This window comes from Diabrotica undecimpunctata, chromosome 1 (assembly GCF_040954645.1).
Source record: "Diabrotica undecimpunctata isolate CICGRU chromosome 1, icDiaUnde3, whole genome shotgun sequence".
Taxonomy (NCBI): domain Eukaryota; kingdom Metazoa; phylum Arthropoda; class Insecta; order Coleoptera; family Chrysomelidae; genus Diabrotica; species Diabrotica undecimpunctata.
This window is the reverse complement of record NC_092803.1, coordinates 103,473,172-103,487,965: the sequence shown is the minus strand read 5'-3', so window position 1 is coordinate 103,487,965 and position 14,794 is coordinate 103,473,172. Positions and strand designations below refer to the sequence as shown.

Sequence of the window (14,794 nt, the reverse complement as noted above, 5' to 3'; positions counted from 1 at the left end):
GGGTTACCTCTTTACTACTTCCCTTTATATTTTTATTTGTAGACTCAGAACAGTCTCCTTAGTTATGCTGACTACATAATTTTTGTAAATAAATCTTAAAAAATCAACAAAGATTGGATTGGAGTGGTGATACCTGACTTAAGAATAGTGGAAGCTGAAAGTTGGAAACAAAAAGCAGGAAATTGAGAGAAACAGAAAAGAATAGTAAAAAAATAGAAGCAATGGGGTAATTGGGCCAATAGTAGCCAAGGGCCTGTAGCTCTGTTATAAATAATAATATTAAATTAAATTATAATGAAACTTCCAATGAATCTGATTTATCATAGCATAAAATAAGGTCCTGTATGATATACTGTTAGATTTTATAAGTACAAATAATACTATGTTTTTATAAATAAACTGTTATTATTTCTTATTAAATCATAAATTTCAAATTTAACAAATAAATAGCCTTCCAATATTTTGCTGTTTATTTAAACAAATATAATAAAATAAAGGTCAGTAATCTATCAGATAAAAATTATTTTTAGTTTTAAAAATGCCTGACTAATCATGTATTTTAAATTCATGCTGTTCAGTTAGTACTTATTAATCAATATTACACCAAAACTACTGCACTACATAAACATTTTAGATAATCTAGAAACTTACCCCAGACTGGTTTTTAACAAAATATGAACCACTAGAACCTTGTGATATTCGTTCAGGAAATATTCCATGATCAATAGCCACTTCAGCTTGCCATACCAAGTCACTAAATGCGGGATCATCTAAAAGTATAAACCAACATTAAAACAAAATTAGAGTATAACAAAACATAGGTTATTACTTACTTAGCTAGTTACAAATGTTTCTTAAAAAACAATTTTAAGAAACAAAGAAACAATTATTATACAGATATGATATATATGCACTTGCTTACCTGGGAACTGATTATAAGAGACATCAAGCCCTCCCAATAAAGGCTGTGATTCTCTAAATCCTGGTGAATCCAATGTAGATTCAAACACTACTTCTGGGACTAATGGAACGTCCTCACTATCACTACAAACTATTGACAAGGCCCCGTGTGTTTCAGGTTCTGAGCCACTTGTATTTATCAGAATAGGGACAGTCTCACTGGCACTCATCACCCAGAAAATAAATGATTCTTAGCTTTAACATTTAAATGAGATATGACAATTATAATATTGTTTGTTAATATTATGACGTTGGTGTGAACATCATTTAATTGACTAGAATTTGAAGCCACTTATTGTTTAATTAAATTATCTTATACAAACTACAAAAAATTAAACGGAGAATAAAAACGGTGACATCATTTGATTATACACCAACAATGACATGGAAAAGGTTCTGACTTTCTGACAGTCTGACAGAATCTAAATATTTTAAGATGTTCCTTGACAAAATAACATAATGCCAGACCCAGACCGTCAAGTCCACCATCGCCAACATAAAAAATTAAGACCACACCACCTCTTATTTTACAAATCTTCCTGTAAAAACACCAATTATTCAAATAATATGAAAGGATTTGGCCACACAATTAAAAACACCAATTTCAAATGTTCTGCAGAATACATAATTACATAATCACTTTGAAATAATTTTAACTGGTTGGTGGAGGTATATTCGTATCAATAAAAAAAGTTGAGGAGAAGAACGAGAAGACGAAACGACAGGAACTGGAACTGACATGACGTCGACGTTTATTGTTTTTAACCTATCTAACTAAAGTACAATTTGTTGAGTTGCTTAATTATTTTTTAAGTCGCAAAAATGGATGTGGAAGAACTGTTGGATTATAAAGTAATGTTTTTATATAAATTTTAAGAACCTTTATTTTAAAAATATTCTAAAACTGCTTTCTTGTGGCATGTAATGCCAATTTAAACTTCATTATAGAGTACTATAAGGAATATATTTTTGTAGCCTCCTCAAGCTCTAAAAAGACCAGTACAGATTGACGAGGAGGACGATGAGGCCGAAAGAACCAGAAAAATGAGAAGAATAGCCAGAGCTAAAGCTAGTAGAATGGCTAGACCTATATCTCCTACACCATCAACACAACCTTTGGATCACATAAGTGAAGAAGAGAGAGCAGAAATTCTTAAGTTTGTTGAAACAGAACAAACTCAGGTAATTGTTAACTTCTTATGTAATATACATTTTGAATATAAAGTATATCTGATATTTTATGTTCTAATGTGTTTGTGATATTATGTTATACCAAAGAATATAGACGCTTATAGAATGACAGTTCAAATGGGCGATTTGGTAACGGTTGTGACTGCATAAACTCAAACAGTGGCCGTCTGCTTAAAACCATCATGAATGATGTAGTTAGGGGGAAGTGGGAAAGGAGTACGAACGGAGCAATTTATTTAAATTATGCTTCTACATGTAATCAAATTTCGATGCCATTGATTTGCAAGCTGTCTTTTTTTTGTTGTTTTCACAAAAAATCTTTATTTTTAATATATTAAATTTTTAATTTTAAAACTTAAAAAGGTACGATATTTACAATATTGTAAGTATTTATTTTTTTTATTACATGTAAAAAATATTTAATAACTTTGAATTAAAGATAGGTTTGTTCCAACACTACGAAAAACCGTCACATAACTTTTTATTTTATTATTATTCTATTATTATAACAAAAATTTACCAAGCATTTTTAAAAAACTTCTGTCAACCAAAAATTTAATATTTTCTTAGAACTTTTCATCAAACTTTTTAGACAATTTTGATTTCTGTCCTTTAATTTGCAAGATTTTCATTCCACAAGGTACTTTCCTGTTGAAATTCCTCACAGCGCTTAAAGACAGTTATCTTTAAGCGCTGACATGAAAATGAAATTGTACGGGGGCCACATCTACGTTCACTGTATGCCTTATCGTCCCTTTAATCTTACCCAACTCTTACCTAAACAATATTCCAGGTCTGCTTGACATGCTTCCCAATTTGTTTTTTACCAACCAGTCTTCTGTGTTAAGGTCTTGATTTTGCCTCTTTAGATGGGTCCTGATAGTTTCTTATTCAAGTTTTTTTTCGGGGATGCGGGTGAGGACCATGGGGCGCTTGTGCATATTATTTGGAACAATTATATTTAAGTTTACTCCCTCCCACGGACCCTCAATAGTTTTCACCACTTCGTCACTTCACATTCACACAGTCGTCCATTTTTTTTTATACTTGTTAACACAGTTCACCCACAGGGTCCCTAAAAATGTTTTATGGAACTGCAGAAGTTCATTTTGACCTCAGATAGGAGCCTCATCAAGTGCTTGCTCCAGTTTGTTAATGATCAAATTAGCTGAGCAGGATCTAGTTGAGTATCAGGATGGTGTCTGGGTGCTACCACCATTCTGAATACTTTTGTCAGGGTGCTTTATGACCTAGTCTGCTTGTTAGAGCACCTTGGTTTCTTAGCAACTCTGTTACGAGGGGGGTGATGGTATTCTCCTGAAGTCTCTTTTTATCGTCGGGTGTTGCTGATTTGGATTTCTTAGTATTTGCTATGGTATATGTCCCAGCAGCCATTTTTGCCTTTTTCTTATCTTCCTTTGTTGAGCTCTAGTGAGGCGTTATTTAAGACTTACTTATTTATTTTTTAATTCAAAAATACGAAATTATACTTCACAATTTCGAATTTTCAAATTTTAAAAAATAATTCTTTGGTGTATGTGCTAAAAAGCAATTCTAGCGTACTAACAAGATCAGGAATTGTTTTTTGATCGAAACACCTTACAATTTTTTGAGCTTTATCTCCCGGTGATTGACTTTTAATTAATTTTATTTATAGTTTATAAGAAGAGCGTTTTAATTATATTATTTTTAGATTTGTACATATTTCAATTAAAAATTTCAATCATAATAATTTTTCTAAAAAGATTAATTTCTTAAAAGTTAAAATAATATTATTTTCTTTAAAAAATTTTATAAAACGCAAAAATTTAATCCTATTCTACGACCACGCGGCATCTACATTATAAAAATATCTAAAGTTGCATTTGTTGCCCCACTCTTTCATATTTTGCTCCTAGTGGTACTAAAATCTTGATCCACCTCTATCCACCTCTCATTCTTGTTTGTAACGTGCGTTCCACCCTGTTTAACCTTTGCCGACTTTCAAAAATAACAGTGAACAATTCTTCTATAAGCGTCTATATTCTTATATCTTGTGCAAATCTTTCTGATAAGCATCTGCAACAACAATACAATGCAGACATTATGTTTCCTGAATTTGTTTATTTTATCTTAACCTTGTCTATGAAAAAGATTTTAGTAGCAGAAAATATTGTATTGTTCCCTAAGGTATTTGTTCTTCTAGGGTGAAATTATTGATGAAACAGCTTTGAAGAAGATTGTACTAAATTTTGAAAAGAGAAGCTTAAAAAACAGAGAAATGAGGATTAAATTTCCAGATTCTCCTGAAAAGTTTTTGGAAAGTGAAGTAGAATTGCATGAAATTCTTCAAGAAATGCGAATATTGGCAACTGCACCTGATTATTATCCATTGTTAGTCAAACTTCAAGTTATACCCAGTTTACTGGAATTGCTGTCCCATGACAATACAGATATAGCTGTAAGTATTATTAGAAAAAAATGTTTACTTATGTATAATTATTTTACTAAAATCTTTTGTTAAATTCAAATGAAAATCATAACCTAAGAACAATGTAGTAGCAAGTTCCAGCAAGGAACAGGAAGGGAAGGCTAAAAATAACATGGAAAGAAACAGTTAAGACTAGACTTTTCTGTGAATGTTATTAATATTGGTGTGACCCAAGCAAGATAAACTTCACAAATAAAAATTCAGAAATAATAGGAAAATAATTTAAGAAAGTTTGTAAATAGTATGAATACAAACATTCAGCATAATTTAAGATTTTATTATAATAAACGTGATGAAATAATGGGAAGGAATAATGAACCAGTAAAATTCACCAACTTGAGATGTCAATTAATTATAATGTGAAAGATAACACTATGAAAAAAGTTGAAATACTCCAAAATGTGGAGGGTAATAATTAAAAAACTTATATGAATGGACACACAACAGCAGTTAAAGTGGTTTATAATATTTCTAAGGTTGGTTAAAACAAAAAAGCTAGATGCCTGTAGAACAATATGTACTTTAGGAATAAAAAGGAAAGACTACAGATTTGTATTAACAAGGATAATATAAGTAGTTATTAATATAATACTTATTTTTCACTTTTTTAACATTAGGTAAATTGTGTATTTTTCTTAACATTAACACATGGCCTGCCATCTTGGTCTATGTGACCCAGAAAAAAGTTGCTCTGAGTGTCAGCGAGGTCTATTTAATCGAAAATTTTAATGTGACTGTGGTGTTGTTCCAATCTATTTGATGGTTTATTGCATCCTATCTGCCAGTGTATTAATTAAATATACAGTGGTACCTCGATATACGAGCGTCCTAATATGAGTATTTTGAGATACGAGCCGCGGAGCGAGCGATATTTTGCTTTGAGATGAGAGCAACACTTGAATTACGACAAATCGGTTTTTATTCAAATTCATACCTCTTATTTGACTACTTCTAATTTGCTTTGTAAATAAAAGATAGTTTTAGTGGTAATAGATCTTTATGGACTCGCCATAAAGATCATTTTACTGGTCTGTAGGTGACTATTACTTGGACTGACAAATTAAATGGTCATTGGAAGTTAAATCTGACAAAAATTCAGATTCTAATACTAACCATATTGCACTTTCGATGTCGGTGTAATTTACACTGTGTAAATTTTTACTATAGACCTGTCTCTACTTTGCTTGTTTCCCTCATTTTCGAAGTATTGTTGATAAGTTGGGTTCGCGTTTTTTGCTTTTTGTACTTTAATATTACATTTATTTTTACAACCATGGGTTCGAAGAAGGAGATGGTGTCTATTGAACTGAAACGTGAAATCATTGAAAAGCATGAGCAAGGTGTACAAATAACTGACTTGGCGAAGATGTACGGATGTACCACATCAATGATATGTACTGTACTTAAACGGAAGTAGGTGATAAATGGTATAATGCCAGCTAAGGGCGTTATAATAATTTCTAAGCTCCGGACTTCTCTTTATGAAAAGATGGAGAAACTACTAATGGTGTGGGTGACAGAGAAGCAGCTTCAAGGAGGAACCTTAACACAAAGCATCATATGTGAGAAGGCACGAGCGATTTACGAAGATTTGCTGAAGCAGATCCCACACACTCTCACAAATGATGAATCGGAAGACTCGTTTAAAGCCAGTCGGGGCTGGTTTGACAACTTTAGAAAAGGGCAGCAAGATCGGATATGAAAGCAGCTGAGGTTTACATCAAAACGTTTTCCGAACTGATAGAAGCCAAAGAATACATCTCCCAGCAAGTCTTCAACTGTGGCGAGACAGGGCTTTTCTGGAAAAAGATGCCGAATAGGACTTACATAACGGCAGAGGAAAAGATGATGCCAGGTCACAAACCTATGAAAGATAGATTAACTCTACTACTTTGCGCCAATGCGATGGCGACTGTAAAATCAAACCTCTTCTAGTGAACCATTCATAAAATTCCCAGAGCCTTTGTCACATATGATTTTAAAAGAAAAACTGGCAGTTATGTGGAGGGCAAATCCAAAGGCATGGGTCACCAGGAAATTCTTTGAGGAGTGGATAAACCTGGTGTTTGCCCCTTCTGTTAAAAATATCTACAGAAAAACAACCTACCCTTGCATATCCTTCTTGTCCTCGATAATGCCCCTTCTCACTCACCAAATCTCGAAGATTATTTACTCCAAGAGTTCAAGTTTATAAAGATTCTCTATCTACCAGCCACTCCTATCTTGCAGCCCATGGATCAGCAAGTGATTTCTAGTTTTATGAAGTTGTATACCAAGCACATTTTTCGGCGCTGCCGTGAGGTGTCGGAGAACACAAACCTTACCCTTCGAGAGTTCTGGAAGGACCACTTTAACATAGTAATATGCCTAAGAATTATTGAGCAGGCCTGGCTAGGTGTTACAACAAGGACCTTAACCTCTGCATAAAAGAAGCTGTGGCCTGAGGCTGTAGATGAAAGGGCCTGCGAAGTACTGGAAACTGAAGTGTCAGTGGTAGATGAGATTGTTTCTCTTGGAAAATCCATAGGTCTGGAGGTGGATGAAAGAGATGTGAATGAACTTGTTGAGAAACAGTCTCAGAAGCTGACAACCGAGAAGTTAGACGAACTACATTCGCAGCAGCATATGGTGGTTCAACAAAAAATTAGTTTTAAAGAGGAGCCAGAATTGGAAGATGTTGTCTCTACAAGAGATATAAAGGAGATCCTGGGAATGTGGGGAGAAAGTTGCAGAGTTCGTGGATAAAAATCACCCCGAAAAAGTTACAATGGTCGTGCATCGGTGTTGTTCAACGAAACTTGCCTAACACATTTCCTCAATATTCTGAAAGGGAGAAAGAAACAAACCTCCTTGGACAGTTTTTTTAAACGATCTGCAGATGAAAATGAGCAAAGTGTGACGAAAAAAGCGAAGACCACTGACGAAAAAAAGAGCTTCCGTAAGCACTTCACTTTTTCTTATGTTTTTACAGAATATGTATGTATTTTTTGTTACTTATAAATAAATTTTTCTTCTTTTAAATACATTTTTCTTATTTAAAAACACTCAACAAAACGGAACGAATTACACTCGTATGTCGAGGTACCACTGTCTTTCACTGGCATGCAGAACAATTTTGTTCTTTATATATAATACGGCAGATAATGTGTTAAATAACAAGACAACTAGAAGAAATTTTCTCATTCAGTTCCAGATTTACCTATATGGCTCACACTCCCTCTAAGGGGAAAACTCACTCATCCCCGATACCTATGGTATCAAAAGGATTTAGCTCTGGTGGGATCTTTCCGTGTTATCGAGCCCTAGGTGCCTTGGTATATCGGAGTATCTCCCAAAAATTTTTTTACGCATCTAGATGTTGAGAGCAGTAATGCTTTTTGCATAGTCGTATATAGATGTTCATTATGAAAGGTGTTCTCTAAAAGGCTCTTCGGAATAACTCCAGTAGTAGATAGAATAATAGGTATCATCTGAGTACTTTCCGTTCTCCGTTGTCTCTTTATTTGTAATTCCAGATATCTACACTTGGCGATTTTTTATTGTATTTAACATGCATATTGTTACTGTTAGGTAAACTCCATTCGCTTAGCTCGGACAAATTTTGACAGATTCATTGTCGGAAACCTACAACACAACAATTCCTACTTCTCAGTATGAATAGCTCAAGTATCCTGCTATTACAGACTTCTTTCTTTAAAAAAAGAAGAATTATTCTAAATAGTCGAAGTGTATACTAAACCCATCAAATTTTGGGTAGTATATATTTAAAAAATATATATTTAGTTGTTATAATTTAACATAACTATTTATTATATGGTGCAGATAAATAAATATTGATTGTCGGTAATTTGCAAACTTCTATTTTATTTACTATTTAGTTTGTTTACTATTAATATTGGCTATGAGTACGGGTGCTTGGTTGTATAGTAATTTCCAGCCACTTTTAGTCTGTCAAAAAGTAACTAACTTCGCAAAAAAATAATTACTAAATTCACTAGACAGTTCGGACTGGGATTAGCGAACCGAGTTTATCGCCACACCTATTAGTGTTGTCTGTCTAGTAAGTTTGTTAACTAGTATGGGTATGCATAGTATGTATAAATAAATACATAGTATGAGATCTGGTCTATTATGTGCCACTGGTTGGTCTGTGAGCAAAATAATACAATTATTATTTTCATAGATATTATTTAGTTTATTTATAATTTAATTGAATATCAAATGATATGTATCTATATTCTATTGTTAATTTAATATTTCGCCTGAATTTGACAGGTCTATCAGAAGTAAACCGTAAATGTATGCTTTGTTAATATGTTAACAGGTGGCATTAGGAGCAAACATAATAAATTATTGAATTATTTCAATATCATATAATTTGTTTAAAATATAGATAATAAATAATTAATAAAATTACTTTATTCAATTTTAAAAATATTTAAATTTAAAAAATACAGGAAACATAGTATGAAGCTTCGCGCTAGTCTACTGTACCGCCTACAGTACCATCTTTTTTTTACTTCTTCATAATGCAAAAAATGTTATTATCTATCAAATAAAAATTATTAAGTACATTTCAAAATATTCTTACTTTTTAAACTCAAGATATTTTAAGGCCTTAAGAAGGAAATGAGATCAATATGCATAGTTTATTTGTTACTCAGTCCGCAGGAACTGGCTATTTGAAAATGATCTTTTGTTATATAAAATCCGGATTAACAATTAGAATTTAAAAAAAAACTACTGTACCGATCGAGCCCATCTTTAACACATAATTTAAAAGTAGAAATTCGGAATTTGGGAAAGTTTCGTATTATTCATAAAAAAAAAGATAATAACAATTAATAAATTTGTAATAACTTTTTTGCTTATTGATCAATTCACAAGTCTCGTTTTAAATATTGTAGCGTTTAGATTATTTTATCTGTAGAACATTTTTTGATACGATACTCAGCTTTTTCACAATATCGCAACGAACACAAAGTGACGACTTCTTCAAATAATTATAAAAAATCAAACCCTCAGTTTTTCATGAGTCACGAGATGAGATTCTTCTTTCTTTAACTCTTTTTTTTAATGGTTTACTTTTAGTTTTTTTTTATTTCATTTTAATTATCTTGTAATTATAATATTTAGGGCCCTTATTGTCTTTTTTTTGTATATTCGGTTTTTGGTGAAAATATTATGGTTTTTATAGGTTGCCACTGTAGAACTCCTCCAAGAACTTACGGATGTGGATAGTCTCAACGAATCAGAAGAAGGTACGGAGGCTTTAATAGAATCTTTACTAGATCATCAAATCATTGCCTTATTAGTTCAAAATTTAGAACGTCTTGATGAAACTGTAAAAGAAGAAGCAGATGGTGTTCATAATACGTTATCTATAATTGAAAACTTGACTGAATTGAGCTCAGAAATAATAAACGAAGCCACAAAACAGGGACTTTTAGCTTGGTTACTGAAAAGGCTGAAATTGAAGTCTCCTTTTGATCCCAATAAGCTCTATGTTTGTGAAATCTTGTCTATATTATTACAAAATAACGAAAAAAATAGGTGAGTTAAATATTTATTGTTCTTACAACAATTATTATTCCCGTTTTCTTAATTTTTGATACCCAAATAAACTTAACCGCAAAAGTTTTGCACCACCAAAAATTATGCTCATTTTGATAGTTGATTTTCTCGTGAATGAATTTACGGATAATTTTTTTATTATTTTAGACTTTTTCTTTGGTATTTACAGTGGGTAAGGGTTTACTCAAACTTTTATTTTGGGCTTATACCGGGTAAAAGAAAAAAAATGTGTTTCTTATGTTAAGTTTAAGACACCCTGTAGGGAGGACAAGATACAAAATCGAAATCGTTTAAATTAAATATCTTAGATATCTTAGATTAAGATAGATATCTTTAAAAACAAAGAAAATAGACTGTTTTATTATTTAACATGTTTTTTAACTGAAACAATAACAATAAATATTTATTGAAACAATACTAAATTTACAATAAAAAATAACAGTTAACGAAAGTTTAAAAACAGAAAGAAACATAACGTAAACTAATATTTCGTACCAGACACTGTATCGTCGCTGCACTGTATCAAAACAAAAATCTAATACCGTCATTCTGTTTTGTTATTTACTTCGTTTGAAGTACCAGAAACTGAATTCACTACGAATTTTGACCAGGATGAACAGCTTGTGGAATGCAATTTTAGATTCCCTTGCCGAGTAATTTATCCAGCTGTTTGTTTCGCAAATTTGAGGAAACACAGTGGTTAAGATTTGAATTCGGTTTCGCCAAGTAGAAATCGTTGGATTTCTCTTTTTGTTTTTAGATGGCGTAGTTACGTCCGTATATAGTTATTTTAATAACTATTGTCTAGGACGGGAGAGATTTTTGTTTTGGTTCAGAGCAGTGACTATACCGTTCTGACGAGACCTAAGGAGGTCGAAATACGTATCAGCGGTTGTCGCTGCACTGTATCAAAACAAAAATCTAATACCGTCATTCTGTTTTGTTATTTACTTCGTTTGAAGTACCAGAAACTGAATTCACTACGAATTTTGACCAGGATGAACGACTTGTGGAATGCAATTTTAGATTCCCTTGCCGAGTAATTTATCCAGCTGTTTGTTTCGCAAATTTTAGGAAACACAGTGGTTAAGATTTGAATTCGGTTTCGCTAAGTAGAAATCGTTTGAGTTCTCTTTTTGTTTAATATTTCGTGTTTCATCCTTTACTTGTAATAACAGTTCTGATCGATGCTTAAGAGTTATTCATTGACCAGGTGAGCGGTATGAAGAGTGCAACATAAGACATACGAGGTTGTTTAATGGAGGCTCTGTGATGTTTTGGGCTGGAATTTCCTTGACAGCAAGAACGGATTTGGTGTCGAGGCTCTTTAAAGTCCGAAAAGTACATTACAGAAATTTTATTTCTATGAGAACGTTGTTCATTTTATAGGAAATAGGCCTCACTTAGCGCATGTCGTTATGCGGTGTTAAGTGAGGTAAATATTCAGACATTAAATTAGCCCCCTCACAGTCCTGACATGAATCCTACTAAACATGTATGAGATATTGTCGGTAGACTTATCCCATATATATATATATATATATATATATATATATATATATATATATATATATATATATATATATATATATTGTTATGATTGTTTATTTTGACTTTAATCTTAGTTTATTGAGCCAATAAAAAAGAATTATAACTTATTTGTTATCAAAAGTAAAATAATCCTTATATTACCTGTGTTCGATGGATTCAAAAGATTTTCTAGTTGTCTTTTATCAGGAGAGAGAAGAAAGGATAAGAATACAAATATATTATATTACAAAGATTTACGTTTCTTTATTTTATATGAACGAATAAAACAATTATTAAATTCTGTCGTTATCTTATCAATCAGCATACAAGAAAATAAATCAAATTTTTATAATAATAAGATTATAAAGCTACATACATTTATATTACGTTAACCAATTTTACTTAAAATTTTCTTTACTTGAAACAAGAAACAACAAAACTTTAAACTTTGGATTAGCCTAACAAAACCTCAGTTGTTAAATTTGAATGCTAATGACCATGATGTCAAACCGATCCTTCACAGATATAAAATTCAATTGTACAAACACTTACAGCTTATTTTCTTCTTGAGTTGTATGTTGGAACATACCCAGAAAAGTCCAGTCTCCTCAACGATGTGATCTCTCCTCTTTGGCACCTCGGCTCCTTCTTAACGTCTCTGCAAACCTCCTGCAGACTACACAAAAAACACCTGATTCACTTCTCCAAACTCAGCTACTTATTTATGACACCAGGACCTCCTTTTGTCAACTTGATGCCGTAAGAATACTTTCACATATACTTTATAAAATGCCCACGGTAGATACAAGGACCTCTTTTAATCTACTTGTTATCTCCTTCCGCAAACTATTCACTTCTTTTCGTTACGCCGGTATCCAAACTCACGAACCACACCCTATCTTGAGACAAACGACTGTTTCCTTTCGATGACCAAAATATAACTAACTCCTCCGGTCTCCTGATCGGCTCACAAATTCCCCTTTAAAAACGACCGTCCAATCAAAAGCTCAAATTGTGTTTACCATGATTTTGGAAAAGCCTAATTTCGGTTTCAGAGAAAAACTAAATAGCTTACTTTAAAATTGGTTTTGTCAATACACAATTTATACATATTTCAAAAGATTAGAATATGGTCATTTAATACTCGACTATACAAACAATGAAAAGATTAACTAAGACAGGTAAAATGTCTTCTAATTCTAAACAAAGGTTTTTTTGATAATTTTGTTTGAAACGGAAAAAGGTCGTTTGCCAAACAAATTTCTATTCTTATCTACACTAAATCTTATCTTAAATTACTATATACATTTTTGTTTATAACGATATCTTAAAATTTTATTCCGATGGATATTTTATTTATTTTTCTTTGGTTGGGAAAGAAAAGGTATGACAATATATACGTATATATAGAAACTATGACTATTCTGAAATTCCATAGACCAAAATCAAATAGCATGTTTAATATCCAACATGCCTAGGCTATGTGAGGCTGTTAAAGTAAAGGGAGAATTACGCGATATTACTTTAGGTTGTTTCTTTCTGTTTTTAAAGTTTTATTAACTGTTGTTATTTTTTATTGTTAATTTACTTAGCATTGTTTTTGGTAAAATACATGTTAAAGAGTAAAACCATCTATTTTCTTTGTTTTTAAAGAGAGGGAAATTAAAAAAATAAAATGTCTACAAACATGAGACTGCAACATGGTTTTGATGTATTCTCCCTACAGGGTGTCTCAAGCTAAGAAAAACATTTTTTTTCTTCCACACGGTATAAGCTCAAAAGGGAAGTTTTGAGTAAACATTTGCCCAACAGTGTAAATACCAACAAAAAAGTCTAAAATAAAAAAAATTAGCGGAATCGCTACGTTACGCTCCTTGTTAGACTACGTTAAGTAGAATAAGTAGAAGTAATCATAGACTAAATGCAAAATATGCGATTTTGGATATTATAGTCAGTAATAATCCAAAAATAAGTACTCGATCTGTGGCTAGAATCGTTGGTATTTCTAAAAACATTGTTCATAAGACATTTACGGAACAACTATTACATCCTTACCATTACCAACGAGTACAAGATTAACACCAATGCGATTTACATCGAAGATTAAGGTTTTGTAGATGGTTTCAAAACAAAATCTCCAGAGAACCCGAATTTCCGTGCAAAGTGTTGTGTGCAGATGAAGCTTGTTTTACGGAAAATTGTGTGCTAATTTTCACAATTACCACATGTGGAATGATGAAAACTCGTATGCTATACGCTGTACAAATTAAAAAAAATAATAATATAAATTTATGGGCTGGCATTATTTGTAATCATCTGCTTGGACATACGAACTTCCTAGAAGATTAAATACAAATACTCTGTGAAATGTGATTTCTTCATGACGGGGACGCAGCACATTTTACCATACATTAAAAAGTTCCTCGACATCCCTAACTTATCTTCGTCGTTGAATTGGTAGAAATGGACACTTTCTGTGGCCACCCAGAACGCCGGAATGCAATATTATGGATTTTTATTTTTGGGGCATCTAAAATCATTAGTATCCAGGATGAAATTGAACTATTGAAATACTTACGCTAATAAGTTGGCTTCGCCGAATAAATGCATGTATCCGTGCGAATGGCGTTTACTTCGAACATTATATTGTAATAATAATTTTTCATGTAAGTTAAAACAGTACCTATACAAACCGTAATTATTAGATATTTAAGAAAAGCAAATATGCTTTTTCTCTATCACTGTTATCAGTGTCAATACATAATATTATGCCTAAAGATCGATGATTCATGATAGCTGATTCACAGTCATTAACGAAGTATAACAAGGAGCGCAACGTTACCGGCTGTATTTACTTTTCAGTGGACAGTAATCAAATGAATTAAAATTAATATTTTTTTTTTTTGAAAACGATTGACTTTACAAAAAAATATTATAAGACTTTTTTGTTTTACACCCTAAACGATACAAAAGCACACTTTACCATAATATGTGGTGACTTCAACGCTAAAACGGGGAGAAAGGCAGATGAGACAGACACTGGGAAAATTTGGTTTGGGTAACAGGAAC

The 14,794-nt window shown here is 32.2% G+C and overlaps 2 protein-coding genes across 3 annotated transcripts in view; one reads left to right on the top strand and one right to left on the bottom strand.

The window, feature by feature from the left end:
- Pi4KIIalpha (phosphatidylinositol 4-kinase II alpha) overlaps positions 1–1,373 on the bottom strand; it is a 115,926-nt gene extending 114,553 nt beyond the window's left edge. The window contains exons 1-2 of one of the 2 annotated variants that reach the window (XM_072545690.1): positions 923–1,373; positions 652–770 (exon numbers count right to left, since the gene is read on the bottom strand). In XM_072545690.1, coding sequence (XP_072401791.1) covers positions 652–770; positions 923–1,130 — 327 coding nt within the window. In that variant the 5' untranslated portion in view covers positions 1,131–1,373. The remainder of the gene's footprint in view (positions 1–651; positions 771–922) is intronic. The other variant, XM_072545701.1, reaches the window with a different exon arrangement.
- Positions 1,374–1,664: 291 nt separating this feature from the next.
- The window catches only part of LOC140451809 (beta-catenin-like protein 1), a 23,623-nt gene continuing 10,493 nt past the window's right edge, over positions 1,665–14,794 (top strand). The window contains exons 1-4 of the mRNA XM_072545677.1: positions 1,665–1,812; positions 1,936–2,142; positions 4,337–4,591; positions 9,819–10,174. Coding sequence (XP_072401778.1) covers positions 1,783–1,812; positions 1,936–2,142; positions 4,337–4,591; positions 9,819–10,174 — 848 coding nt within the window. The 5' untranslated portion in view covers positions 1,665–1,782. The remainder of the gene's footprint in view (positions 1,813–1,935; positions 2,143–4,336; positions 4,592–9,818; positions 10,175–14,794) is intronic.